Source organism: Scyliorhinus torazame, chromosome 2, assembly GCF_047496885.1.
Source record: "Scyliorhinus torazame isolate Kashiwa2021f chromosome 2, sScyTor2.1, whole genome shotgun sequence".
Lineage (NCBI taxonomy): Eukaryota > Metazoa > Chordata > Chondrichthyes > Carcharhiniformes > Scyliorhinidae > Scyliorhinus > Scyliorhinus torazame.
Window position 1 is genome coordinate 265,460,416 of NC_092708.1, and position 27,511 is coordinate 265,487,926.

At 49.6% G+C, this 27,511-nt stretch overlaps 1 protein-coding gene across 1 annotated transcript in view; it reads left to right on the forward strand.

The window, feature by feature from the left end:
* The window catches only part of LOC140407206 (cytosolic phospholipase A2 zeta-like), a 345,625-nt gene that overhangs the window by 78,453 nt on the left and 239,661 nt on the right, over positions 1 to 27,511 (forward strand). Inside the window, exon 4 of the mRNA XM_072494873.1 lies at positions 5,861 to 5,997. Coding sequence (XP_072350974.1) covers positions 5,861 to 5,997 — 137 coding nt within the window. The remainder of the gene's footprint in view (positions 1 to 5,860; positions 5,998 to 27,511) is intronic.

Here is a 27,511-nt window from a genome sequence, read left to right on the forward strand (position 1 = left end):
ATGATATCGCTAATTTTGAAGAGGGACAAAGATCCGTTGCAGTGCGGGTCCTATAGACCTATTTCACTATTGAACGTGGACACCAAATTGCTGGCAAAGGTACTGGCATCGAGGATAGAGGACTGTGTCCCGGGGGTGGTGCACGAAGACCAGACAGGGTTCGTAAAAGGGAGACAACTGAATGTTAACGTGCGACGACTATTAGGGGTGATAATGATGCCCCCAGTGGAGGGGGAGGCAGAGATAGTGGCGGCAATGGACGCAGAGAAGGCATTTGATAGGGTGGAGTGGGAGTATTTATGGGACGTGTTAAGGAGGTTTGGGTTTGGGAACGGGTTTATTAGCTGGGTTAGACTTCTTTATGGGGCTCCAACGGCAAGCGTAGTTACAGGTCGACATAGATCGGAGTATTTCCGACTATATAGGGGAACAAGACAGGGATGCCCGCTGTCTCCATTGTTGTTCGCGTTGGCAATTGAACCTCTGGCCATGGCGTTGAGAGACTCCAGGAAATGGAGAGGGGTGATTAGAGGGGGAGAAGAACACCGAGTCTCGTTATACGCGGATGACCAATTGTTACACGTGTCGGACCCAGCGGGGGGGATGATAGAGGTTTTGCGAATTTTGAGGGGGTTCGGGGATTTCTCGGGGTATAGTCTAAACATGGGGAAGAGTGAATTATTTGTGATACATCCAGGGGACCAGAGTAGAGAGATAGAAGGCTTGCCTCTAAGGAAAGTGGAAAGAAACTTCCGATACCTGGGGATTCAGATCGCTAGGAGCTGGGGAACCTTGCACAGACTTAATCTGACACGGTTGGTAGAACAAATGGAGGAGGACTTCAAGAGGTGGGACATGCAGCCTCTATCGCTGGCAGGCAGGGTGCAAGCAATTAAGATGATGGTCCTCCCGAGGTTCTTATTTGTATTTCAATGTCTCCCTATACTAATCACCAAGACCTTTTTTAATAAAATAGACAGGAGCATCACGAGCTTCGTGTGGGCAGGGAAAGTTCCGAGAGTAAGGAGGGGGTTCCATCAGCGTAATAGGGACAGAGGAGGATTGGCACTACCGAACTTGGGCGATTATTATTGGGCCGCCAATGTGGCAATGATACGTAAATGGATGATGGAGGGTGAGGGAGCGGCGTGGAAAAGACTGGAGAGAAAGTCCTGTAAAGGGACGAGTTTAGAGGCGCTGGTGACGGCGCCGCTACCGATCTCACCTAAAAAGTTTACCACGAACCCGGTGGTGGCGGCAACATTGAATATCTGGGGACAGTGGAGGCGACAGAGAGGGGTGCGGGGAGCCCTGGTGGGGTCCCCAATCAGGAACAACCATAGGTTCGCCCCAGGAAGAATGGATGGAGGATTTCAGAGCTGGTACCAGTTGGGAATTAGGAGGGTGGGAGATTTATTTATAGATGGGACTTTTGCGAGCTTGGGAGCATTGGAGGAAAAGTATAAGTTGCCCCAGGGAAATTTCTTGAGATATATGCAGGTGAGGGCGTTTACTAGACAACAGGTGAGGGAATTTCCGTTGCTCCCGACACAGGGGATACAGGACAGGGTGCTTTCAGGGGTGTGGGTCGGAGAGGGCAAGGTGTCAGAGATTTACCGAGAGATGAGGGAAGAGGGGGAGGAGTCGGTGGGCGAACTAAAAGGAAAGTGGGAAGAAGAACTAGGGGAGGAGATAGAGGAGGGTATGTGGGCTGATGCCCTAAGCAGGGTAAATTCCTCTTCCTCATGCGCCAGGCTTAGCCTGATTCAATTTAAGGTGCTACATAGAGCACACATAACGGGAGCAAGATTGAGCAGGTTCTTTGGAGTGGAGGACAAATGTGGGAGGTGTGGCGGGAGCCCGGCAAACCACGCACATATGTTTTGGGTGTGCCCGGCACTGGAAGGGTATTGGAAGGGAGTGACGGGAGTGATTTCGCGGGTGGTGAAGGCCCGGGTCAAACCAGGCTGGGGGTTAGCTCTATTTGGAGTTGCGGAAGAGCCGGGAGTGCAGGAGGCGAAAGAGGCCGACGTTTAGGCCTTTGCGTCCCTAGTAGCCCGGCGCAGGATCCTACTCATGTGGAAGGAGGCGAAACCCCCCGGACTGGAGGCCTGGGTAAATGATATGGCGGGGTTCATTAAACTGGAGCAGATAAAGTTTGCCCTGAGAGGATCGGCTCAAGGGTTCACCAGACGGTGGCAGCCATTTCTCGACTACCTAGGGTAACGTTAGAGGCAAGACAGATGACCAGCAGCAGCAACCCAAGGGGGAGGGGTGGGGGGGGGGGGTTAGTTTAGTTTAGGTCAAAGATAAAGGGGTTTTGTTACTTGTGTATTGTTAAAAATTTCTGTATTGTTATTGTTGCGTTTGCTTTGTAAGAGGGGAAAAATTGTTGTTTGGGAAAAAAATTTAAATAAAACATATTTTTAAAAAAAAACAATACTGCTCCGTTCTTTATCAGATCTTGGCAGCCTGAGAAGACTTGGCCACTAAAACAGTATCTCAAACTGGAATAACATGTTCTTTGTAGAGAATTCCTTTCTCACCTCCGCTACTTAACAAACCAGGTAAGGTAAAGGTAAAGTCGCCATAGTCCCAGATGGCTATAGGCTGCTCTGCCTTTGACAGGAAGAGCTGACTGGTGGTGATTTAACCTGAGGATCACCAGACCTCAGGCTAGGGCCAAGGTTGAGAAGGCAGAGTCCTTCATGAATAGCCTCAGCCATCTTCTTTAAATATATTTTTATTAAGGCATTTATAGTTTTAACCACAAGGTATCAAAAGAGCAAGATGAACAACACACACACAACCAACAACAAAACCCAGCCAACATGGCTTACATAAACAACTCCCCTATCCCAATTTCCCACTAACCTTAACCAACCCCCCATGCCTCCCTGTCCCTGTTCCCCCCCCCCCCCCCCCCCCCCCTCCCTCTCCACACACACACACACTGCTGACAGCTTTTTCCCAAAGAAGTCGATAAACGGCTGCCACCTCTGAGCAAACCCAAGCATCGATCCTCTCAGGGCGAACTTAATCTTCTCGAGCCGGAGAAACCCAGCCATGTCACTAATCCACACCTCTGACTTCGGGGGTTCCGAGTCCCTCCATGCCAATAAAATCTGTCTCTGGGCTACCAAGGAGGCAAAGGCCAAAACATCGGCCTCTGTCACCTCCTGGACTCCCGGGTCTTATGACACACCAGAAATCGGCACCTCTGGATTCTGAAGCACCCGTACCTTCAGTCCCTCCGACATGACTTCAGCAAACCCCTGCCAGAATCTCCTGAGCCTTGGGCATGCCCAAAACATATGGACATGATTCGCAGGCCCACCCGCACACCGCTCCTCCCCTTCAAAGAACCTGCTCATCCGGGCCACAGTCAAGTGTGCCATGTGGACCACCTTAAAATGTATCCGGCTGAGCCTGGCACACGACGAGGATGCATTGACTCACCTTGGGGCGTCCTCCCACAACCCAGCCTCCAGCTCCCCACCCAGCTATTCCTCCCACTTTTGCTTCACCTCCCTTACCGAGGCTCCCTCCCAATCTAGCAGCTCCTTATGAATCTCCGATAACTTCCCCTCCCCCACTTTCGTTCCTGACACCGCCTTATCCTGTAGCCCCTGGGACGGCAGGTGCGGGAAAGTCGAAACCTGCCTCCACACAAAGTCCCTCACCTGCGGGTAACTGAATCCATTCCTGGGCAGCTCAAGCTCCTCCTCCAATTCTTCCAAACACAGAAAGCTCCCATCTATAAATAACTCACCAAACCGCTTGATCCCCGTCTGCTGCCACCATCAAAACCCTCCATCCAGCCGCCCCGGAGCAAACCAGTGGTTGCCACATATCTGTCCCCACACCGACGCCCCCTCAAGCCCCATGTGCTGCCGCCACTGTCCCCACACCCTCAGGGCTGCCACTACTACCTGGCTTGTGGAGTACCTGGCCGGCGAGAACACCAGGTGCGCCGTTAACAGTTCCCCCAAACTCGTGTCCCTACATAAGGCTGCCTCCACCCGTTCCCACACACCTCTCCCACTACCTGACCATCGCTATGTTTGCTGCCCAACAATAATTAATAAAGTTCGGACATGCCAGCCCCTCCACGACCCTGCCCCAGCAACACCTTCTTCACCTGCGGGGTATTACCACCCACACAAACCCTGAAATCACCGCATTCACCTTCTTGAAAAACGCCTTGGGTATAAAAATTGGAAGGCTCTGGAAGACAAACAAGAACCTCAGGAGTACCGTCATCTTCACTGTGTGCACCCTCCCCGCCAATGACAATGGGAGCACATCCCACTGTGGTATTATCAGGTATTGCATTACCCGAGAGGCTGAAGTTCCATTGGTTAAACCTGGGGGTTTACCATTGGCTGTATAGTATGTAGCTCCGCCCTGATAGGCGGGGTATAAGAGTCAGTGCCGTCCCAGCAGCCCTCATTCTGTACCTGAGCTGCTGGGGAACAGTTCTAGTCTATTAAAGCCTTCAGTTGTGCTACAACCTCATTTTAGTAGTTATTGATCGTGCATCACCCACCTTCTAAAGTCCCCCTTCATCTGCTCCAACAACCGAGCCAGATTCAGCTTGTGCAGCTGCTCCCACTTCCTGCATTCAACTGCTTCAATTGTAAACTCTGAAATTCTCACCTAAACTCCCCTGCTGCCCTCCTCCTTTAAGGCACTCCCTAAAACCGACCTCTTGAACCAAGTGTTTGGTCAGCTAACCAAGTATCTACTTAGATAAAAGCAAATTATTGTGGTTGCTGGAATCTGAAACAAAAACAAAATACTGGACAACTCAACCGGTCTGACGGCATCTGTGGAGAGAAAAGGGAATAACGTTTCGAGTCTGGATGACACTTTGTCAAAACTGAATCTCCTTCCATGGCTTCTTGTCAATCTCTTTGTCTCCTGTGAAGAGTCTTTTGATGTTTGACTACCTTAAAGGCACTATATAAATATTAATTGTTCTCCCTTCCTTTGTGGGTCAGTAACCTAGAATTCTCCACCTGACACCACAGTGGGAGCACTGTTGCCACTAGGTTCATGGAGAAGGCCATATTAGAGCAACTTGGGGTGGACAATCAATGCAGCCTTGCGAACATTATCCCGAGGACAAATATAAAACATATCTTTTTAATGCTCACTGGGTGCTGGCTTGAGTCTCCCCAGGAATCTAGAGAGAAATTGTTCAGATTTTAGGTACAGCATATTCTCGGACATCACTTGACAAACTAGCCTTTGCTGTCCATATGTGAAGTACTCCCTTGTGTATTTTACTTTTCTTTTGCTTCATTCCCCTTATCAATCAGGCCACTTCTATCTCCATCGTTTGGGAGTTCTATATTATTGGGATCAAATTACCCATACTCAAATAGTGGGGCAAAACCCTAAATAATGCCTTTTTAATGTAAGTGTAGCATTGGGGGGGGGGTCGTGTAAGGTGGGGTAAAATGAGTAGTAACTTGATTCAGAATCTGTGTAATGGGGTCAAATTTGGAGATGATGTCCTGTACTGTCTGATTCTGCAAAATGCCATTCGTGATAAATATCACCATTGCCCTACTGACATGACAGTGAGCTCCCATTTGGGTATCTGGGGAAATGATAGGTAAGTTGTGTCCTAATGGCAACAAGACCTCCTTAAGGTTTAAACAAATTTTATTTGAGGCGGCAGAATGATAAATGCAGACTCTTGATAATTGTAATAGTCTTGAATTAAACTGATTTCATGTGTTGAGGGGGATATCACAGAACAAGACTGCTTGCCTCGTACCACCACACCAAAAGATTCCTATGTACGCATTGACATAGCTTTTGATTGTTTCATGTTTATGACTGTTCACAGTAGGGAAAGCGGACTGCTACGTTTCTTTACATCTCCCGACGGCATCTGCAGTTGATTACCAAACAAAAACCGTTTCTAACAGCAACAATCCTGAGTGGGATGAAACTTTCAATTACAGGATCCAGAGTTTGGTAAAGGTAAGCCTGAGAAAAGAAGACAATATACTATGGGTAGAATTCAGCATGGCCACCCCAAGAGTCGACACCGAACGCACAGCTGCTGACTCTCGCACTCTTGACTGCCCTTCGATTGGCAGGTGGTGGAACCTCTGCCTGCCCTTGGAAGCAAGTTCCGCCGATGAGAGCTCTCGGCCAATCTGATTGGCCGACAGCTCTTGAATCCAGCAAGGCAAAGCACTGTGGTGGCCAGAAGCAGTATTCCAGTGCTGTGCCTGGGAGTAAGTCCTAGGACCTTAAAGGAGTGGAGAGGGGGGGGGGGGGGTGGGTGCACCTCTGATTTACCTTCAGAGTCAGCCTTCTTGCCCGTGGTGGGGAAAAGTGGAAATGTCTATTTCCAACCCCACCCACACCCAGTCCCGCCAGCCTACAAATTGAGGCTGGGTGGAAAAGGCCCTTATGTAGTCATTTAAGAACCTCAATATGAGAATGGGTAGGTTGCGTGCCCAAGCATGAAATCGCATCTAGGTTTGGGCAGGTGGGTTACTGGGGGAATCTCGCTCGCCATGGGGGAAAGCAAAATTCTGCCCTATGTTTTTTTTTCATATTCATTGTGTCATGTGAGTGTTCCTTTAAGAAAGGTTTTTGAGCAGCAAGGTGGCGCAGTGGTTAGCATTGCTGCCTCACGACGCTGAGGTCCCAGGTTCGATCCCGGCTCTGGTCACTATCCGTGTGGAGTTTGCACATTCTCCCCCTGTTTGCATAGGTTTCGCCCCCACAACCCAAAAGATGTGCAGGATAGGTGGATTGACCACGCTAAATTGCCCCTTAATTGGAAAAAATGAATTGGGTACTCTAAATTTATTTTAAAAAGAAAAGTTTTTGTCTTATCACATGGCTTCAGCGATGTCATGTGTGTGGGAGCAGTAGGGCTGTGGCTCTGTGAGTTTTTACTTTCTTTTTAAGGTTGAAAGAAGTGTCTCTCCATCTTCATTTTAAAAACTGTTTCCAGACTGCTTGGTAACTTAAAAGAGATCATTGCTTTCTGGAAGGAATTCAAACCTGCTGTTTGAAAAGGGGAACCAGAGTATCAATAACCAGTCTTATACCAGTGGGAATGCCATGTGCTGGGCCACGTCTTTGAAAAGGAGTTTCTGGTTTTACTTGGATTTTGTTATTGAATTGGAAGTTCAGGGTGAATTCATTAAGGGTTATACATTGATTACTGTAGCTGTGAGGGGTCTTTTGTGTTTGTAATTGATAAAAGTTCTTGTTGTGTGTGTTCATGCAAATATTAACTAAATTCTTAGAATAAAACTTTTTATTAAAAGCACCTAAAAAGTCTGTTGAATAACACCTGAAAGGCAGGCTCTTGCGCTCATCCCAGCCAAATTTAACAAACAGTTATAGGTCAGGTGAACTCCATAATATACTCTGGAGTTTTCTAAACCCTTGCCAATAACACTTGTGAATGTGAATTGTGATTTTAAAATGTGATTGTGGGATGTGGGCTTGATTGGCTAGGCCAGCATTTATTGTCCATCCCCAATTGCCCTTAGTTGGGGCTGGTTTAGCACATTGGGCTAAGACAGCTGGCTTGTATTACAGAACAAGACCAGCAGCACGGGTTAAATTCCCCTTCCAGCCTCCCTGAACAGGTGCCGGAATGTGGCGACTAGGGGCTTTTCACAGTAACTTCATTGAAGCCGACTTGTGACAAAAAACGATTATTATTAGAAGGTGGTAGTGAGCTGTCTTCTTGAACCACGGCAGTTCACCTGATGTAGGTACAACCACATTGCCACTAGGGAGGGATTTCAAGGATTTTCCCCAAGCGACAGTGAAGGAACGACGATATATTTCCAAATCATGATGGTAAATGACTTACACGGGAACATACCAGATGGTGGCATTCCCATGTGTCTGCTGCCCTTGTCCTTCTCGATGGTAGTGGTCATGAGTTTGGAAGGTGCTGCCTAAGGAGTCTTGGGTGAGTGCCTGCAGTGTGGCTTGTACAGTAAATTCTGATTTTAAGTATCCCCCTTTAAAGGGCGCTGAGAGCACCAGGAAACATCCGGCTAAACAGGCTTTTCCTGGGACTCTGTTCCGATTCGGTTAGAACGCGCAAATTGTGTCTCACTGGGTGGGGAATTCATATTGTGTCACACTGGGAAGGGAATGGGTGCCAACATTGTATGACAATGGAAGGGAAGTGCAGAACTTCTAAATAATCTTTGAACACATTTAGCTCTCTGAAAGCGCTATATTGTTGATTCAACATCTGAAAAAGTATGTAACTGTTCAAATTATACAGAAATGAATGTAAAAAGCACTTCATACAGATATACTCCTAGCACAGGACGCACTACACAGGCAAACTGCCCCGGATGGGCAACTGCTGTTGGCTGGAGGTCCTGCAGGAGAATGAACACATGGTCAGTGGGAGGGATGGATCATTCTGAATGGCATTAAAAACTCATGTTTGATAAGTCGGCCTGGTGGGGCCTGGTGCATCCTCACCTCTGTGGCATGGGCCGACCTCGCCGTTGGTGACCGCTCAGTCTTTGGCCACTCCTGTAACCTCAAGGGCCATTCCTCGAGGGTGGTGAGGATTCTGATGTCCGGCTCCCTGCCACCAGACTGGGCCCTTTCACGATAGTTGGGGGACAACTTCTCCTGTGAGGGCATGGAGAGGGCATCGTTACCCGTGGGGGGGGTCAACTCACACGCGCGGCCCGGTGTAGATTGTTGACCGTCTTGGCACTGGAGGCCTGTCCTGGTCACGCTGCCCGAGCTGGTGGCCGCTGCATCTTCATACCAGGTGGCACTGGCTGCCCTGTGGCTTAACCTCCGGATTGCTTGGTGTAATAGGACATCCTTCCTGGCTACGAGCACCTCCAGCTTGGCAGTGACACCTGGGCTCTTTGGCAGTGCCAAGGTGCCAGCTGGGCATTGCCACTATGCCCGCATTCCAAGGGATGGCCAGGGAGCTACCCTGTACTGACCCTGACCACCCAGGTGCCTCCGATGGCCCGGAAGATGCCCTAGGTGCCGGGACCAGAACTGATTGGCTCCTGGCTGCTGCATCCTTGGAGAGGCTGGTAGATCGAGGGGAGGCCGTTAGATCCCGGGTAGGTAGGCCTTAAATAGGTTTTAAGACCTAGTTTAACGAATGCTGTTTGGTCCCACTTTGGGCAGAGTTCTGATTCCAACGCCTCGCGGGACTTGGGTATATACCCCATGCTGTGCGAAGGATGCCAGCAGGCTTCACCCAAGATTTACGACCGCATTGTGCTCTCACTCGAGTGCAACACGGCCACTGAATCGCGCCCAATATAAATGATTTGGGTGAGGGGAAAAAAATGAAACATTTCCAAGTTTACTGATGACACCATGAGAATTTGCTCTTCTCAGTCCGGATGAAATGATCAATCGAACACCAAGTCCCTTCAATGTACGTTTATTCACGGCCGGGGCTGCACCACTGTACTTCGGGGGAGCACAGCAGCAAGCCAATATCAGTACATTCGACAGTAGCTTATATACAGTATAACACTGTCCCTTTTCTGAGGACGCCCCCCCCCCCCTTAGAGGCCCAAGTTAGGGACACTTTCTGTTGCTGTCAGCTAAATTGTAATTATCTTTAAATGAGGAACCCATTCCCTCATCTGCGTCCTGTTATTGCAGACTGTCTAGTGCAAAAGCAGAAGCGATTCATCTCGAAAGTCACGTGCACAGTTACAAAGCTTTGACATTCCAGTTTACACAAAGCTTTGACTTTCCATTTCCCATCAAGCTCTATTTGACATTCCATTTCCCATCAAGCTCTATTCGATCTTGAGCCAAACTCTCATTCCCCCCTTTTATCATTTTATGATAACTTCTAATCCATAGCCACTTGCCTCAGTCTTTCCCATTCTATCTGCATTTCTATCATTTTCCTACGTTCCTCTGCACCTTCTTTCACATCCATTAGCTCTTCAAGGCTCACTTCATGTTGCTGTATTAACTGTTGGGGAATTATTGCTGCACCGACACTTTTACACAAGCATTTCATAAGGAAGCTAAGCATGATTATTACAAGTATTACAACTACCAGTATTATTAATCCATGCACTAGTAAGACCCCCATGATCCGTCAAACAACCAATCTAACCATTCATCTCTTGATGTTTCATGCAGTTTCTTAACCTCTTTGCGGATATGATCCACGAGGTGGGTGATGTTCTCCGAACTATCGGGAATGTAGGTGCAACATTCCAAACCGATCACGGCACATGTCCCACCTTTGTTTGCAAGGAGGTAATCTAGGGCCATTCGGTTTTGCAGGGCTATGGTTCTTATTGCTACCATTTAATTATTTATCTCAGTCAATGCTTCAGTGGTGTCGTTTGCTACCTCTTCCAGGATTTTGGCTACCTTCCTTATTTCCTTTATTGCAAGAGCTACCCCGATGGCGGGAAGCAGGATCCCAAAGTATCGCTGTGTTTCGGTTATTGCTCTCTTTTGTCGCTTCATCATTTGGTGATGGTCGCCTAGATTGGCGAGGTGGTGTATAAAAGGGACTACATACCCCAGATAACAGTATCCCGTCCAATTCTCTGGCAGCCAGGGATATGCCTTGTGGCCACAAATAAAGTACGTCCCATTGTATGAAGTGAGTTTGTCCACGTCAAACCCTTCAGCCATCAGGGAGTACTTGAAGGTGCCTGTCCCGTTAGCGTATGGGACGTCGAGTGTACACCCATAAAACTGAGGAGTCGTATATACGGGATAGACCTTGGATGTGCTGGCCACTACAAATTTGTGCTTGCATCGACTAGCACCTACGAATATCCCTTTAACCACATTCCTTACTAAACATATTATTCCCAGTGGTCTTCCCATGTTGGTGGTATTAGTGAGGGTAAGAAACGGAGGCTGGTGGGATCGGTCATAACTTGGTTGGTACCACATCTCAAAGTTCATTGGATAGCCCCCCTCTTTCCAGGGTCTTGGGGATATGGGGAGAAACGATAAACTAGAATCTGCCCCGACGTCTGGGTATCTTACCACAGATGCGATTCTTATTGTCCTAGGGGATTGACGAGTACCATTCTGGTAAATATACCATTCTACTGTTTCTGACAGGTAAGCGGAACAGGTCTGACGGGGATCCCTCCCTTAGCATGGGTCAGGATATGTGTACATACCCAGCAACCAGAAACATTCATATCCTTTGCGTACACATATGACATGTACAGATACGTGTTTACATGTAATTCCCTTTTTTCTTCGCATCCTAACCCTCCCTTGGTCAACGCATCCCAAGGGTAAAGTCTTATTTTTGTTTCTGCAGCTATAGTCCCGTTTACAGTTGACCTGATGACAGGGTAGGTTGCCCTTAGTCACTCCACTGATGAGTATGGTCAGATTGCATCGTTGTACGTAGGCCGAACATCCGTCCGTAGGGGTTGCGTTCCAAGGTCCTTCCTTGTTTGCACTGAGTGCTGAATTTGGTGCATTTGAGTGCGATAGTGAGAGTTTCGTGACCGAGAGAGTTAGGTGAGGAGGGAGTAAGGTGCTCCTTTCATTTTGTTTCCGACATTTCCGCAAAGAGTGCGAAGAGAGCCAGGAGTTTACAGAAAGTGTAGCTGACTGGGAGCAGAGTCGGAGGGCGGAGATCTAGTTAGTCCACACGACAGCTATATTCTGTAAGGTAAGAGGGGATGGAGGCTAGGCCAGTTACATGCTCCTCCTGTAGGATGTGGGTGGTGAGGGATACCACCGGTGTCCCCGCTGACTATACCTGCGGGAAGTGCACCCAACTTCAGCTCCTCAAAGACCGTGTTAGGGAACTGGAGCTGAAGCTGGATGAACTTCGGATCATCCGGGAGGCAGAGGGGGTATTTGAGAAGAGTTACAGGGAGGTAACCACACCCAAGGTACAGGATAAGAATAGCTGGGTTACAGTCAGGGGGAAAAAAACAAACAGGCAGACAGTGCAGGGATCCCTCGTGGCCATTCCGCTTCAAAACAAGTCTACCGTTTTGGATGCTGTTGGGGGGGATGACCTACAGGGGGAAGGCCCTAGCGGCCAGGTCTCTGGCACTGAGTCTGGCTCTGGGGCTCAGAAGGGAAGGGGGGAGAATAGAAAAGCAATAGTTGTAGGAGACTCAATGGTTAGGGGAATAGATAGGAGATTCTGTGGTCGCGAGCGAGACTCCCGGAAGGTATGTTGCCTCCCGGGTGCCAGGGCCAGGGATGTCTCGGATTGTGTCTTCAGGATCCTTAAGGGGGAGGGTGAGCAGCCAGAAGTCGTGGTGCACATTGGTACCAACGACATAGGTAGGAAAAGGGTTGTGGAGGTAATAAACAAGTTTAGGGAGTTAGGCTGGAAGTTAAAAGCCAGGACAGACAGAGTTGTCATCTCTGGTTTGTTGCCGGTGCCACGTGATAGCGAGGCTAGGAATAGGGAGAGAGTGCAGTTGAACATGTGGCTGCAGGAATGGTGTAGGAGGGAGGGCTTCAGGTATTTGTATAATTGGAGCGCATTCTGGGGAAGGTGGGACGTGTACAAGCAGGACGGGTTGCATCTGAACCAGAGGGGCACCAATATCCTGGGAGGGAGGTTTTCTAGTACTCTTCGGGAGGGTTTAAACTAATTTGGCAGGGGAATGGGAACCGGATTTGTAGTCCAGCAACTAAGATAGCCGATATTCAGGACGCCAAAGCGTGTAATGAGGCAATGGGGAAGGGAACACTGACAAAGGAGAGTACTTGCAGGCACGGAGATGGGTTGAAGTGTGTATACTTCAACGCAAGAAGCATCAGGAATAAGGTGGGTGAACTTAAGGCATGGATTGGTACTTGGGACTACGATGTGGTGGCCATCATGGAAGCTTAGATAGAAGAGGGGCAGAAATGGTTGTTGGAGGTCCCTGGTTATAGATGTTTCAATAAGATTAGGGTGGGTGGTAAAAGAGGTGGGGGGGGTGGCATTATTAATTAGAGATAGTATAACAGCTGCAGAAAGGCAGTTCGAGGAGTATCACCCTATTGAGGTAGTATGGGTTGAAGTCAGAAATAGGAAAGGAGCAGTCACCTTGTTAGGAGTTTTCTATAGGCCCCCCAATAGTAGCAGAGATGTGGAGGAACAGATTGGGAAACAGATTTTGGAAAGGTGCAGAAGTCATAGGGTAGTAGTCATGGGTGACTTTAACTTCCCAAATATTGAGTGGAAACTCTTTAGATCAAATAGTTTGGATGGGGTGGTGTTTGTGCAGTGTGTCCAGGAAGCTTTTCTAACACAGTATGTAGATTGTCCGACCAGAGGAGGGGCAATATTGGATTTAGTACTGGGTAATGAACCAGGGCAAGTGATAGATTTGTTAGTGGGGGAGCATTTTGGAGATAGTGACCACAATTCTGTGACTTTCACTTTAGTAATGGAGAGGGATAGGTACGTGCAACAGGGCAAGGTTTACAATTGGGGGAAGGGTAAATACGATGTTGTCAGACAAGAATTGAAGTGCATAAGTTGGGAACATAGGCTGGCAGGGAAGGACACAAGTGAAATGTGGAACTCGTTCAAGGAACAGGTGCTACGTGTCCTTGATATGTATGGCAGGGAAGAGATGGTCGAGTGAGGGAACCATGGTTGACAAGAGAGGTTGAATGTCTTGTTAAGAGGAAAAAGGTGACTTATGTAAGGCTGAGGAAACAAGGTTCAGGCAGGGCATTGGAGGGATACAAGATAGCCAGGAGGGAACTGAAGAAAGGGATTAGGAGAGCTAAGAGAGGGCATGAACAATCTTTGGCGGGTAGGATCAAGGAAAACCCCAAGGCCTTTTATACATATGTGAGAAATATGAGAATGACTAGAGCGAGGGTAGGTCCGATCAAGGACAGTAGCGGGAGATTGTGTATTGAGTCTGAAGAGATAGGAGAGGTCTTGAACGAGTACTTTTCTTCTGTATTTACAAATGAGAGGGGCGATATTGTTGGAGAGGACAGTGTGAAACAGACTGGTAAGCTCGAGGAAATACTTGTTAGGAAGGAAGATGTGTTGGGCATTTTGAAAAACTTGAGGATAGACAAGTCCCCCGGGCCTGACGGGATATAGCCAAGGATTCTATGGGAAGCAAGAGATGAAATTGCAGAGACGTTGGCAATGATCTTTTCGTCCTCACTGTCAACAGGGGTGGTACCAGGGGATTGGAGAGTGGCGAATGCCGTGCCCCTGTTCAAAAAAGGAACTAGGGATAACCCTGGGAATTACAGGCCAGTTAGTCTTACTTCGGTGGTAGGCAAAGTAATGGAAAGGGTACTGAAGGATAGGATTTCTGAGCATCTGGAAAGACACTGCTTGATTAGGGATAGTCAGCACGGATTTGTGAGGGGTAGGTCTTGCCTTACAAGTCTTATTGAATTCTTTGAGGAGGTGACCAAGCATGTGGATGAAGGTAAAGCAGTGGATGTAGTGTACATGGATTTTAGTAAGGCATTTGATAAAGTTCCCCATGGTAGGCTTATGCAGAAAGTAAGGAGGCATGGGATAGTGGGAAATTTGGCCAATTGGATAACGAACTGGCTAACCGATAGAAGTCAGAGAGTGGTGGTGGATGGAAAATATTCAGCCTGGATCCCAGTTACCAGTGACGTACCGCAGGGATCAGTTCTGGGTCCTCTGCTGTTTGTGATTTTTATTAATGACTTGGATGAGGGAGTTGAAGGGTGGGTCAGTAAATTTGCAGACGATACGAAGATTGGTGGAGTTGTGGATAGTAAGGAGGGCTGTTGTCGGCTGCAAAGAGACATAGATAGGATGCAGAGCTGGGCTGAGAAGCGGCAGATGGAGTTTAACCCTGAAAAGTGTGAGGTTGTCCATTTTGGAAGGACAAATATGAATGCGGAATACAGGGTTAACGGTAGCGTTCTTGGCAATGTGGAGGAGCAGAGAGATCTTGGGGTCTATGCTCATACATCTTTGAAAGTTGCCACTCAAGTGGATAGAGCTGTGAAGAAGGCCTATGGTGTGCTCGCGTTCATTAACAGAGGGATTGAATTTAAGAGCCGTGAGGTGATGATGCAGCTGTACAAAACTTTGGTAAGGCCACATTTGGAGTACTGTGTACAGTTCTGGTCGCCTCATTTTAGGAAGGATGTGGAAGCTTTGGAAAAGGTGCAAAGAAGATTTACCAGGATGTTGCCTGGAATGGAGAGTAGGTCTTACGAGGAAAGGTTGAGGGTGCTAGGCCTTTTCTCATTAGAACGGAGAAGGATGAGGGGCGACTTGATAGAGGTTTATAAGATGATCAGGGGAATAGATAGAGTAGACAGTCAGAGACTTTTTCCCCAGGTGGAACAAACCATTACAAGGGGACATAAATTTAAGGTGAAAGGTGGAAGATATAGGAGGGATATCAGAGGTAGGTTCTTTACCCAGAGAGTAGTGGGGGCATGGAATGCACTGCCTGTGGAAGTAGTTGAGTCGGAAACATTAGGGACCTTCAAGCAGCTATTGGATAGGTACATGGATTACGGTAAAATGATATAGTGTAGATTTATTTGTTCTTAAGGGCAGCACGGTAGCATTGTGGATAGCACAATTGCTTCACAGCTCCTGGGGCAGGTTCGATTCCGGCTTGGGTCACTGTCTGTGTGGAGTCTGCACGTCCTCCCCGTGTCTGCGTGGGTTTCCTCCGGGTGCTCCGGTTTCCTCCCACAGTCCAAAGATGTGCGGGTTAGGTGAATTGGCCAATGATAAATTGCCCTTAATGTCCAAATTGCCCTTGGTGTTGGGTGGAGATGTTGGGTTTGGGTGGGGTGCTCTTTCCAGGAGCCGGTGCAGACTCAGGGGGCCGTGTAGCCTCCTTCTGCATTGTAAATTCAATGATAATCTATGATTAATCTAGGACAAAGGTTCGGCACAACATCGTGGGCCGAAGGGCCTGTTCTGTGCTCTATTTTCTATGTTCTATGTTCTTGAGCCTTGACTGGTGCATTGTAAGGTGTCTCCTCGACAGAGATGATGAGTCCGCCTTCCCTTGGGACCGCTGATCCTTCGCTTGGCCTCCCCCTTCGTCTCCAAAAGTCCCAGCAGGGTTACAGTAATAAGTGTGGCCTTCATCCTTTAAGTGATGCCGGAGTTATTACCTAGGGCTCGAAACAGAGGGTTATTTTCTATTGCATTTTCACAACCTTACAATGGTGGATGTGGATCCAGGCCTTTCTGCCTTCCACTTTTACAGCAGTGGGAGTAGTGAGTAGGACCTGGTATGGTCCTTCCCATCGGGGTTCTAATCCTTTCCTAATCCAATTACGAATCAGGACATACTCTCCTGGATTAATAGTGACAGAACTGGACAAGGGAGGTATCTCCTCATAAGCAGCTCGCATCCGTGAATGGAGGCCTTTTAGCACTTTGGTCAAGGCTCTCACATAATTGGCCATTTCAGTAGTCATATGGTGAAACTGTACTTCCTTAGGGCTTTCTTGATCCCAGGGAGTGCGAAAGGGTCTTCCATGTAGAATTTCGGCGGGACTCAGTCGTGTCTTTCCTGCCGGGGTTGCACGTATCTGGAAGAGGGCAATAGGCAATAATTTGAGCCAAGTGGCTGCAGTCTCTGCCTATGGTTTTGCCAGTTTCGTTTTTAATGTCTGATTAGCTCTTTCTACCATTCCCGCTGCCTGGGGTCAGTACGCGCAATGTAATTGTTGTTTTATTCCCAGCTGAGTACAAAATTCCTTATTGATCTGTCCCACAAATTGAGGTCCAGTATCAGAGCTTAACCGATATGGAATCCCAAATCTAGGAACAATTTCTCGCATCAAAACTTTTACTACCGTGGAAGCTTTGTTATCTACAATGGGATAAGCTTCTATCCATTTACTAAATACATCAACAATAACCAATACATGTTTATAACATTGGCATCTTTCCAACTCAACGTAATCCATCTGGAGTGTCTCAAAGGGACCTTCCGGTAACGGGGTTTTACCCATTTCACAGGGTACTGCTTTTCCAGGGTTATATCGCTGACATACCAGGCAACGACTGCTAATGTTTTTTGCTATGTCCTGCAGCCTTGGATGCCACCAAGTCTTCAGCAATATATCACCCGTGGCTTGCACACCACAATGAGTTGCAAAGTGAACACATTCGGTTACAGGATCATAACAACATCCCAATTCTTCCCATAATCTTTTTACACAGCCAGGAGCGTCCTCCTGTAATTGAATGACGTCCGTGATGGTCGGCATTGGCTTTTCAGAGGGAGACTGACCCTTAGAGCTTTTAGTCTGACTCATCATTTTGGGCACCACCATGTCTTTTAAGCTAGAAGCCTCTTTGGCTTGGTGCTCCGCCTGCCAATTACCTACGTCCACCGGGGTTTTGTTAGTCGTATGGGCAGCGCACTTTATTACGGCTATTTGTTTAGGGAGCATTAAAGCCTGTAGTAATTGTGTAACCAACTGTTTGTGGGATATCTGAGTGCCTGCAGATGTAAGAAATCCACTGTTCTTCCATAATTGGCCGAAGTCGTGTGTGACTCCAAATGCGTATCTGGAATCGGTATAGATGTTGATTTTCTTGTCCTTTCCCAGTACACACGCACGGATTAGTGCAAATAGCTTGGTGTGTTGGGCGGAGAACGGCGTTTCAAAAGCTGCCGCCTCGAGAATTTCGCCCTGCTGATTAACTATGGCATATCCGGACAGTCTATCCCCTCTTTCATCGACGGAGGCACTCCCGTCGGTGAAAACAGTTAATTCTGCGTCGGGCAGGGGAGTATCAATGGACCAGTTGCGGATAAAGGGCTTGGTTATAAGGTGGCGGTGGTGGAGGAGCAGTCGGCTGCCCCCGATATTGCTAATTTTCAGGGTCATCGTCATCGTCTCCTTCGGTCAAGGCAAGGCCAGCTATTTGACCGCACGGTCTTGGATTAGGGGTCGGGGGCGCGAGAGTCTTGGGTCTTTTATGGTGGGCACATTTCTTTTTCAAAACCTCCGCCGTTTTAACAATTCCCCCTTCCGTTAATTCAATGCCCAACTTTAAAGCATTATCTTGCCAGCTAGCCAATAGAGATGCATCTTTTAATTTTTTTTAATGATATATTTTATTCAAGATTTTTTGGCCAAACATACCAGTACATAGTGTTTCCTTTATACATCAATAAAACAATATAAATAACAATGGCCAGTTTTAAACAAATAAATAACTAATATATGAACAAAATCAAAAACAAAACTAAATGGCAACTGCCTTGTCCACGATAAATACTCTCCAAAAATACAATCCAACAATCCAATATACAATTACATATACCAAATACCTATGCATATACAATAACATCACTGAGAGTCCTTCTGATTCCCCCCCCCCCCCCCCCCCTGGGTTGCTGCTGCTGTCTTCTTCTTTTCCATTCCCTCTATCTTTCTGTGAGGTATTCGACGAACGGTTGCCACCGCCTGGTGAACCCTTGAGCCGACCCCCTTAGAACGAACTTAATCCGTTCCAACTTTATAAACCCTGCCATGTTATTTATCCAGGTCTCCACACCCGGGGGCTTGGCTTCCTTCCACATTAACAATATCCTGCGCCGGGCTACTAGGGACGCAAAGGCCAAAACATCAGCCTCTTTCGCCTCCTGCACTCCCGGCTCTTCTGCAACCCCAAATATAGCCAGCCCCCAGCTTGGTTCGACCTGGACCCCCACCACCTTCGAAAGCACCTTTGCCACCCCCACCCAAAACCCCTGTAGTACCGGGCATGACCAGAACATGTGGGTGTGATTCGCTGGGCCTCTCGAGCATCTCGCACACCTATCCTCTACCCCCAAAAATTTACTGAGCCGTGCTCCAGTCATATGCGCCCTGTGTAACACCTTAAATTGTATCAGGCTTAGCCTGGCATACGAGGACGATGAGTTTACCCTACGTAGGGCATCAGCCCACAGCCCCTCCTCAATCTCCTCCCCCAGCTCTTCTTCCCATTTCCCTTTCAGCTCATCTACCATAATCTCCCCCTCGTCCCTCATTTCCCTATATATATATCTGACACCTTACTGTCCCCCACCCATGTCTCTGAGATCACTCTATCCTGCACCTCCTGCATCGGGAGCTGCGGAAATTCCCTCACCTGTTGCCTCGCAAAAGCCCTCAGTTGCATATACCGAAATGCATTCCCTTGGGGCAACCCATATTTTTCCGTCAGCGCTCCCAGACTCGCAAACGTCCCTTCTACGAACAGATCTCTCAATTGTGTTACCCCTACTCTTTGCCATGCTCCAAATCCCCCATCCATTCTCCCTGGAACAAACCTATGGTTATTTCTTATCGGGGACCGCACCGAGGCTCCCGTCTTTCCCCTATGCCGTCTCCACTGCCCCCAAATTTTCAGTGTAGCCACCACCACCGGGCTTGTGGTGTATTTCTTCGGTGAGAACGGCAACGGCGCCGTCACCATAGCTTGTAGGCTAGTCCCCCTGCAGGACGCCTTCTCCAATCTCTTCCACGCCACTCCCTCCTCTTCTCCCATCCACTTACATACCATTGAGATGTTGGCGGCCCAGTAGTACTCACTCAGGCTCGGTAGTGCCAGCCCCCCCCTATCCCTACTACGCTGCAAAAATCCCTTCCTCACTCTCGGGGTCTTCCCGGCCCACACAAAACTCATAATACTCTTCTCAATTCTTTTAAAAAAAGCCTTCGTGACCACCACTGGGAGGCACTGAAACACAAAAAGGAATCTCGGACCACCATTTTAACCGCCTGCACCCTCCCTGCCAGTGGCAGGGGCACCATGTCCCATCTCTTAAAGTCCTCCTCCATCTGCTCCACCAACCGCGTTAAATTTAGCCTATGCAATGTACCCCAATTCTTGGCTATCTGGATCCCCAAGTACCGAAAGTCCCTTGTTACCTTCCTCAACGGTAAGTCCTCTATTTCTCTGCTCTGCTCCCCTGGATGCACCACAAACAACTCACTTTTCCCCATGTTCAATTTATACCCTGAAAAAACTCCAAACTCCCCAAGTATCCGCATTATCTCTGGCATCCCCTCCGCCGGGTCCGCCACATATAACAACAAATCGTCCGCATACAGAGATACCCGGTGTTCTTCTCCTCCCCTGAGTACTCCCTCCACTTCCTGGAACCCCTCAATGCTATTGCCAGGGGCTCAATCGCCAGTGCAAACAATAATGGGGACAGAGGACATCCCTGCCTCGTCCCTCTATGGAGCCGAAAATATTCAGACCCCCGTCCATTCGTGACTACGCTCGCCATCGGGGCCCTATACAGCAGCTGTACCCATCTAATATACCCATCTCCAAAGCCGAATCTCCTCAGCACCTCCCACAAATAATCCCACTCCACTCTATCAAATGCTTTCTCGGCATCCATCGCCACCACTATCTCCGCTTCCCCCTCTGGTGGGGGCATCATCATTACCCCTAGCAGCCTCCGTATATTCGTATTCAGCTGTCTCCCCTTCACAAACCCAGTTTGGTCCTCATGGACCACCCCCGGGACACAATCCTCTATCCTCATTGCCATTACTTTGGCCAGAATCTTAGCGTCCACGTTCAGGAGGGAAATAGGCCTATAGGACCCGCATTGCAGCGGGTCTTTTTCCTTCTTTAGGAGGAGCGATATCATTGCCTCTGACATAGTCGGGGGCAGCTGCCCCCTTTCCCTCACCTCATTAAAGGTTCTCATCAATAGCGGGGTCAGCAAGTCCACATATTTCCTATAAAATTCAACTGGGAATCCGTCTGGTCCCGGGGCCTTCCCCGCCTGCATGCTCCTAATTCCTTTCACTACTTCCTCCGTTTCAATCTGTGCTCCCAGTCCCACCCTCTCCTGCTCCTCCACCTTAGGAAATTCCAGCTGGTCCAGAAAACACATCATTCTCTCCTTCCCATCCGGGGGCTGAGCTTCATATAATCTTTTATAGAATGCCTTGAACACTCCATTCACTCTCTCCGCTCCCTGCTCCATCTCTCCCTCCTCATCTCTCACTCCCCCTATCTCCATCGCTGCTCCCTTTTCCTCAGTTGGTGGGCCAGCAACCTGCTCGCCTTCTCCCCATATTCGTACTATACACCCTGTGCCTTCCTCCACTGTGCCTCTGCATTACCCGTAGTCAGCAAATCAAATTCTACATGTAGCCTTTGCCTTTCCCTGTATAGTCCCTCCTCCGGTGCCTCCGCATATTGCCTGTCCACCCTCAGAAGTTCTTTCAGCAACCGCTCTCGTTCCCTACCCTCCTGCTTTCCTTTATGTGCCCTGATTGATATCAGCTCCCCTCTAACCACTGCCTTCAGCGCCTCCCATATCACTCCCATCTGGACCTCCCCATTATCATTGAGTTCCAAGTACCTTTCAATACACCCCCTCACCCTTAAGCACACCCCCTCGTCCGCCAATAGTCCCATGTCCATTCTCCAGGGTGGACGCTGTTCTTTTTCCTCCCCTATCTCCAAGTCCACCCAATGTGGAGCGTGATCCGAAATAGCTATAGCCGTATACTCCGTCCCCGTCACCTTCGGGATCAGCGCCCTTCCCAAAACAAAAAAGTCTATCCGTGAATAAACTTTGTGGACATAGGAGAAAAACGAAAACTCCTTACTCCTAGGTCTACTAAATCTCCAGGGGTCTACTCCTCCCATCTGCTCCATAAAGTCCTTAAGCACCCTAGCTGCTGCCGGCCTCCTTCCGGTCCTGGACCTCGATCTGTCCAGCCCTGGTTCCAGCACCGTGTTAAAATCTCCACCCATTACCAGCTTCCCCGCCTCTAGGTCCGGGATACGTCCTAGCATGCGCCTCATAAAGTTGGCATCATCCCAGTTCGGGGCATATACGTTCACTAAGACCACCGCCTCCCCCTGTAATTTGCCACTCACCATCACGTATCTGCCCCCACTATCCGCCACTATGGTCTTTGCCTCAAACTTTACCCGCTTCCCCTCTAGTATAGCCACCCCCCTGTTTTTCGCATCTAGCCCCGAATGAAACACCTGTCCCACCCATCCTTTGCGTAGTCTGACCTGGTCTATCAGTTTCAAATGCGTCTCCTGTAGCATAACCACATCTGCCTTAAGTTTCTTTAGGTGTGCGAGTACCCGTGCCCTCTTTATCGGCCCGTTCAGCCCTCTCACATTCCACGTGATCAGCCGGGTTGGGGGGCTCTTTACCCCCCCCCCCCCTTGTCGACTAGCCATCCCCTTTTTTTTAACCAGCTCCTCACCCGGTTCCTACGTAGCTGTGTGTCCCCCAGGTGGCGCCCCCCCCCTTCTCCCCAGCAGCAGCAACCCAGTTAACCCCCCCCCCCCCGCTAGATCCCCCACTAGCGTAATTGCACCCCCCATGTTGCTCCCAGAAGTCAGCAAACTCTGGCCGACCTCGGCTTCCCCCGTGACCTCGGCTCGCACTGTGCGACGCCCCCTCCTTCCTGCTTCCCTGTTCCCGCCATAATTATCATAGCGCGGGAACAAAGCCCGCGCTTCCCTTTTGGCCCCGCCCCCAATGGCCGACGCCCCCAGCTCCTCCACCTCCCTCCCCCACAACAAGGGGAAGAGAGAAAAGTTACCGGGTCGCAGGATTAACAACTTGAAAATCATCTCTCCTCTTCCCCCCCCCTCTTCGCCCCCCCATATTCGCCCCACCACTTTGTCTCAAACGTTCTTTTTTTATATAACCCACTTATTCCAATTTCTCTTCGACAATAAATGTCCATGCCTCATCTGCCGTTTCAAAGTAGTGGTGTTTCCCTTGATGTGTGACCCACAGTCTTGCCGGCTGCAGCATTCCAAATTTGACCTTCCTTTTATGAAGCACCGCCTTGGCCCGATTAAAGCTCGCCCTCCTTCTCGCCACCTCCGCGCTCCAATCCTGATATACGCGGATCACCGCGTTCTCCCACCTACTGCTCCGAATTTTCTTTGCCCATCTGAGGACCATCTCTCTGTCCTTATATCGGAGAAATCTCACCACTATGGCTCGGGGAATTTCTCCAGCCCTCGGTCTTCGCGCCATAACTCGATAGGCTCCCTCCACCTCCAACGGACCCGTCGGGGCCTCTGATCCCATTAACGAGTGCAGCATCGTGCTCACATATGCCCCAACGTCCGCCCCCTCTGCACTCTCGGGAAGACCAAGAATCCGTAAAATTCTTCCTCCTCGCATTATTCTCCAGCACCTCCAGCCTTTCCACACACCTTTTATGATGTGCCTTGTGCATCTCCGTCTTCACCACCAGGCCCTGTATATCGTCCTCATTCTCGGCAGCCTTTGCCTTCACGACCCGAAGCTCCTGCTCCTGGGTCTTTTGCTCATCCTTTAGCCCTTCAATCGCCTGTAATATCGGGGCCAACAGCTCCTTCTTCATCTCCTTTTTAAGTTCTTCCACGCAGCGCTTCAAGAACTCGTGTTGTTCAGGGCCCCATATTAAACTGCCACCTTCCGACGCCAGCTTGGTTTTTGCTTGCCTTCCTTGCCGCTGCTCTAAAGGATCCACCGCAATCCGGCCACTTTCCTCTCCTTTTTCCATCTGTGTCCAGGGGGGATTCCCTTCTGGTTTACCGCACAGTGCTTTTAGCCGTTAAAATTGCCGTTGGGGCTCTCATTAAGAGCCCAAAAGTCCGTTCCACCGGGTGCTGCCGAAACGTGCGACTTAGCTGGTCATCGCCGCACCCGGAAGTCCCCATCTTTTAATTTTTGACAGTACTCCCGCCATAACACGATTAATTTCTTAGCCGTAGAGCTGCGGTTATGTTGCCAAATAACCTGTTGTGCCTCTACAACCGTAGGCAAATCCTTCAGCCCCCCCAGGGGCCATTTTCCCTGTCCCAAATTTTTAGGCAGTTCCCCCCGATAACTGCCGCAGCTGCTTAGAATGTTCCGGATCCTGTTCGCAAAGAATCCACTATCACAGGTGCTATCCAGAGTATTACCCATTGTCTCCTATCCTTGGATGATCCTCACGGTTACGCGCTTAATTTGGCAGCGAGCCTAAGTCGCTTATTCAATCAAGAATTAGAACAGGGTTATCCTGCCGCGCAACCCAATCAGGAATTTAAGCAATTGTACGAGTGTTCCGACAGGGTGCGCGACGGTGAAACCCTGTTTATTGTGGAGGCTAAGGCGTCATCCGCACCTGATGGGAAGTACTATATTTTGGACGGAGTTATTGGGCTCCGCTGTAGCCAATAGTCAACCCGGAGTGTCGAACAAGTCGAGGCACTGGTTGAGACAATCTCTTGTTTTAAGGGCAACCTTTTATCGCGAAGGTATTAAGCAACCAGAAGGATCATCATCAGCCAAGAACCTTTCTTCGGCCGAGGGCCTCTAACCCTCGTGCACGGGCCTCTATAACCCTAATTCGAAGAGGACTCTAACCTCTTACGGGACTCTAACCCTGATTCGAAGAGGACTCTAACCTCTTACGGGCCTCTAACCCTGATTCGAAGAGGACTCTAACCTCTTATGGGCCTCTAACCCGGACTTTAACAGGGGTTCGCCGGACTGACCTGGATCTCGTTAGAGCCTCTTCAGAAACAGACGGTAGGACTAGGTTGCGCTCGGAACAGCGGAGGGGGAAACCAAAGTGGTAACAAGGGTACTCGTATTTGGGGGCCCAATCCCTCCTTCGCGTCCGGACACAATCAGTCAGTTCCACCGTATGCTCCTGGCGAGGCTCCGTGAGATCCCACCGCTGCCACCAAATGAGAATTCGCTCTTCTCAGTCCGGATGAAATGATCAATCGAACACCAAGTCACTTCAACGTACGTTTATTCCCGGCCGGGGCTGCACCACTGTACTTCGGGGGAGCACAGCAGCAAGCCAATATCAGTACATTCGACAGTAGCTAATATACAGTATAACACTGTCCCTTTTCTGAGGACGGCCCCCCTTAGAGGCCCAGGTTAGGGACACTTTCTGTTGCTCTCAGCTAAATTATTATGCTCTCAGCTAAATTATAATTATCTTTATATGAGGAACCCATTCCCTCATCTGCGTCCTGTTATTGCAGACTGCCTAGTGCAAAAGCAGAAGCGATTCACCTCGAAAGTCACGTACACAGGTACAAAGCTTTGACATTCCAGTTTACACAAAGCTAGAAAGGCAAATCATACGTTGGCCTCCATTGCAAAAGGACTGAGTACAGGAGCAAGGATGTATTAGTGCAGCTGTACTGGGCCTTGGTGAGACCACATCTCGAGTGTAGTGGGCAGTTTTGGTTCCCTAACCTAAGAAAAGGTATATTGCCATCGAAGGAGTGCAGCGAAAAAGTTTACCAGACTGACTAGTGGGATGGCAGGATTGTAGTATGAGGAGAGATTGTGTCAACGAGGCCTGTATTCACAGGATTTTGAAAAATGAGGGTATCGCATTGAAATGCATCTGATTTTGACAGGGGCGGACTGTGATGCACTATCAATCACGACGAGACGAGAGTAGAATGTAATCGAGGCTTTATTACACAGAGACGTGTGGCCTCCTACAACAGCTTACAAAATGGCTGCTGTTCGGAGAGCACACACATTTATACTCCGCCTCCTGGGCGGAGACAGCAGGCAGGGATCGACCCACGTACCTGTAGTACAGGGGCCATACCGTAATACCCATATATACAATATAATACAACAGTGGTGACTACCACATTCACCCCCGGTTACGAGTCCAGCTGTGGTGGTGGTGGTAAACTATATACCTACAGATTGGTTTTAAAATTACAGAGAAGGTTACAAATTTAGACGATCGGGCTCCTTGATCTGTCGTTGAGAGCGCCGCAGTGCTGGTGGTGACTCAGACGTCGGCTTGGTCTTCGGTGACTCCGGGAGCGTGTCGAAATCCTCTTCATCCCCGGGTGGGAGCAAGGGAAGGACGGATTGTCCTGGAGCGGGGGCTGCAGTGGGGTGCGCCGGGGGAGGCGAGGGCTGTGTGGGGTCCCAGCTGGTGCCAGATCCCTGAGGGAGACTGTGTCTTGGCGGCCGTCGGGGTACGCTATGTAGGCGTACTGCGGGTTCACATGGAGTAGCTGTACTCTCTCAACCAACGGGTCCACCTTGTGGAGCCGCACGTGCTTGCGGAGGAGAATGGGTCCTGGAGCTGCCAGCCACGTTGGGAGCGAAACCCCGGAGGTGGACTTCCTGGGAAGGCAAAGAGATGTTCATGGGGGATTTCATTGGACGCGGTGCACAGGAGCAACTGAATGGAGTGAAGTGCGTCTGGGAGGGCCTCCTGCCAGCGGGAGGCCGGGAGATTTCTGGACCGTAGGACTAGCTGGACGGCCCTCCAGACAGTCCCATTCTCCCGCTCCACCTGCCCGTTTCCCCTGGGGTTGTAGCTGGTCGTCCTGCTCGAGGCAATGCCCCTGTTGAGCAGGTACTGGCGCAGCTCCTCGCTCATAAATGAGGATCCCCGGTCACTGGACGTAGGCGGGGAAACCGAACAGAGCAAAGATGGTGTTGAGGGCTTTGATGATGGTGGCAGATGTCATTTTGGGGCATGGGATGGCGAAGGGGAATCAGGAATACTCATCGACCACGTGCACCGCGGCCTTGCGCTGTCGGCCTTGATACGGTTGAAGGCTAGGTGAGCCTCGGCCGTCAGTGGGAAAGCGGTGGATTGAATGAGTGGGCAGGCCTTGTCCGCATAGTTTGGAACCCACAGGGCGTAATACGAAAAGAACCCCAGGCATTGTTTGAGGGCCTTAGGGGAGGGGGAGTTCCATGAGGGGGCGCATGTGACCGGGGTCGGGCCCTAGAACTCCGTTCTAAACCACATAGTCGAGGATGGCATATCGGTTTGTGCTGAACACACACTTCTCCTTGTTGTAAGTTAGGTTGAGGAGTGAGGTGGTGTGGAGAAATTTGGAAAGGTTAGCGTCGTGGTCCTGCTGGTCATGGCCGCAGATGGTGACGTTGTCCAGGTACGGCAGCCCGTACCAGTCAACCATTCGGTCCATCTCCCGTTGGAAGACTGAGACCCCGTTGGTGAAGCCGAAGGGAACCCTAAGGAAATGGTAAAGGCGGTCGTCTGCTTCAAATGCAGTGTATGGGCAGTCCGCCTTATGGATGGGGAGCTGGTGGTAGGCAGATTTCAGGTCCACTGTCTAGAAGACCCGGTACTGTGCAATCTGATTGACCATATCAGCTACGCGTGGGAGCTGCGTGTACCGATTGATGGTCTGACTGTAGTCAACGCCCATCCTGTTTTTCTCCCCGGTTTACACCACTACCACTTGGGCTTCCCAGGGGCTGTTGCTGGCCTCGATGATACCTTCCAGCCGCTGGACCTCAGACCTGATGAAGGTCCTGTCCTGGGTGCTGTACCGTCTGCTCCTGGTGGCGACAGGTTTGCAATCCGGGGTGAGGTTTGCAAACAGGGAAGGCGGGTCGACCTTAAGGGTCGTGAGGCCGCAAACAGTAAGGGGTGGTAGGGGCCCGCCAAATTTCAGAGTTAGGCTCTGGAGGTTGCACTAGCAAGGCAACGCAGAGGTTGGGGAGGACGTAGAGCCGGAATCCGCTGAACTCTACGCCCTGGA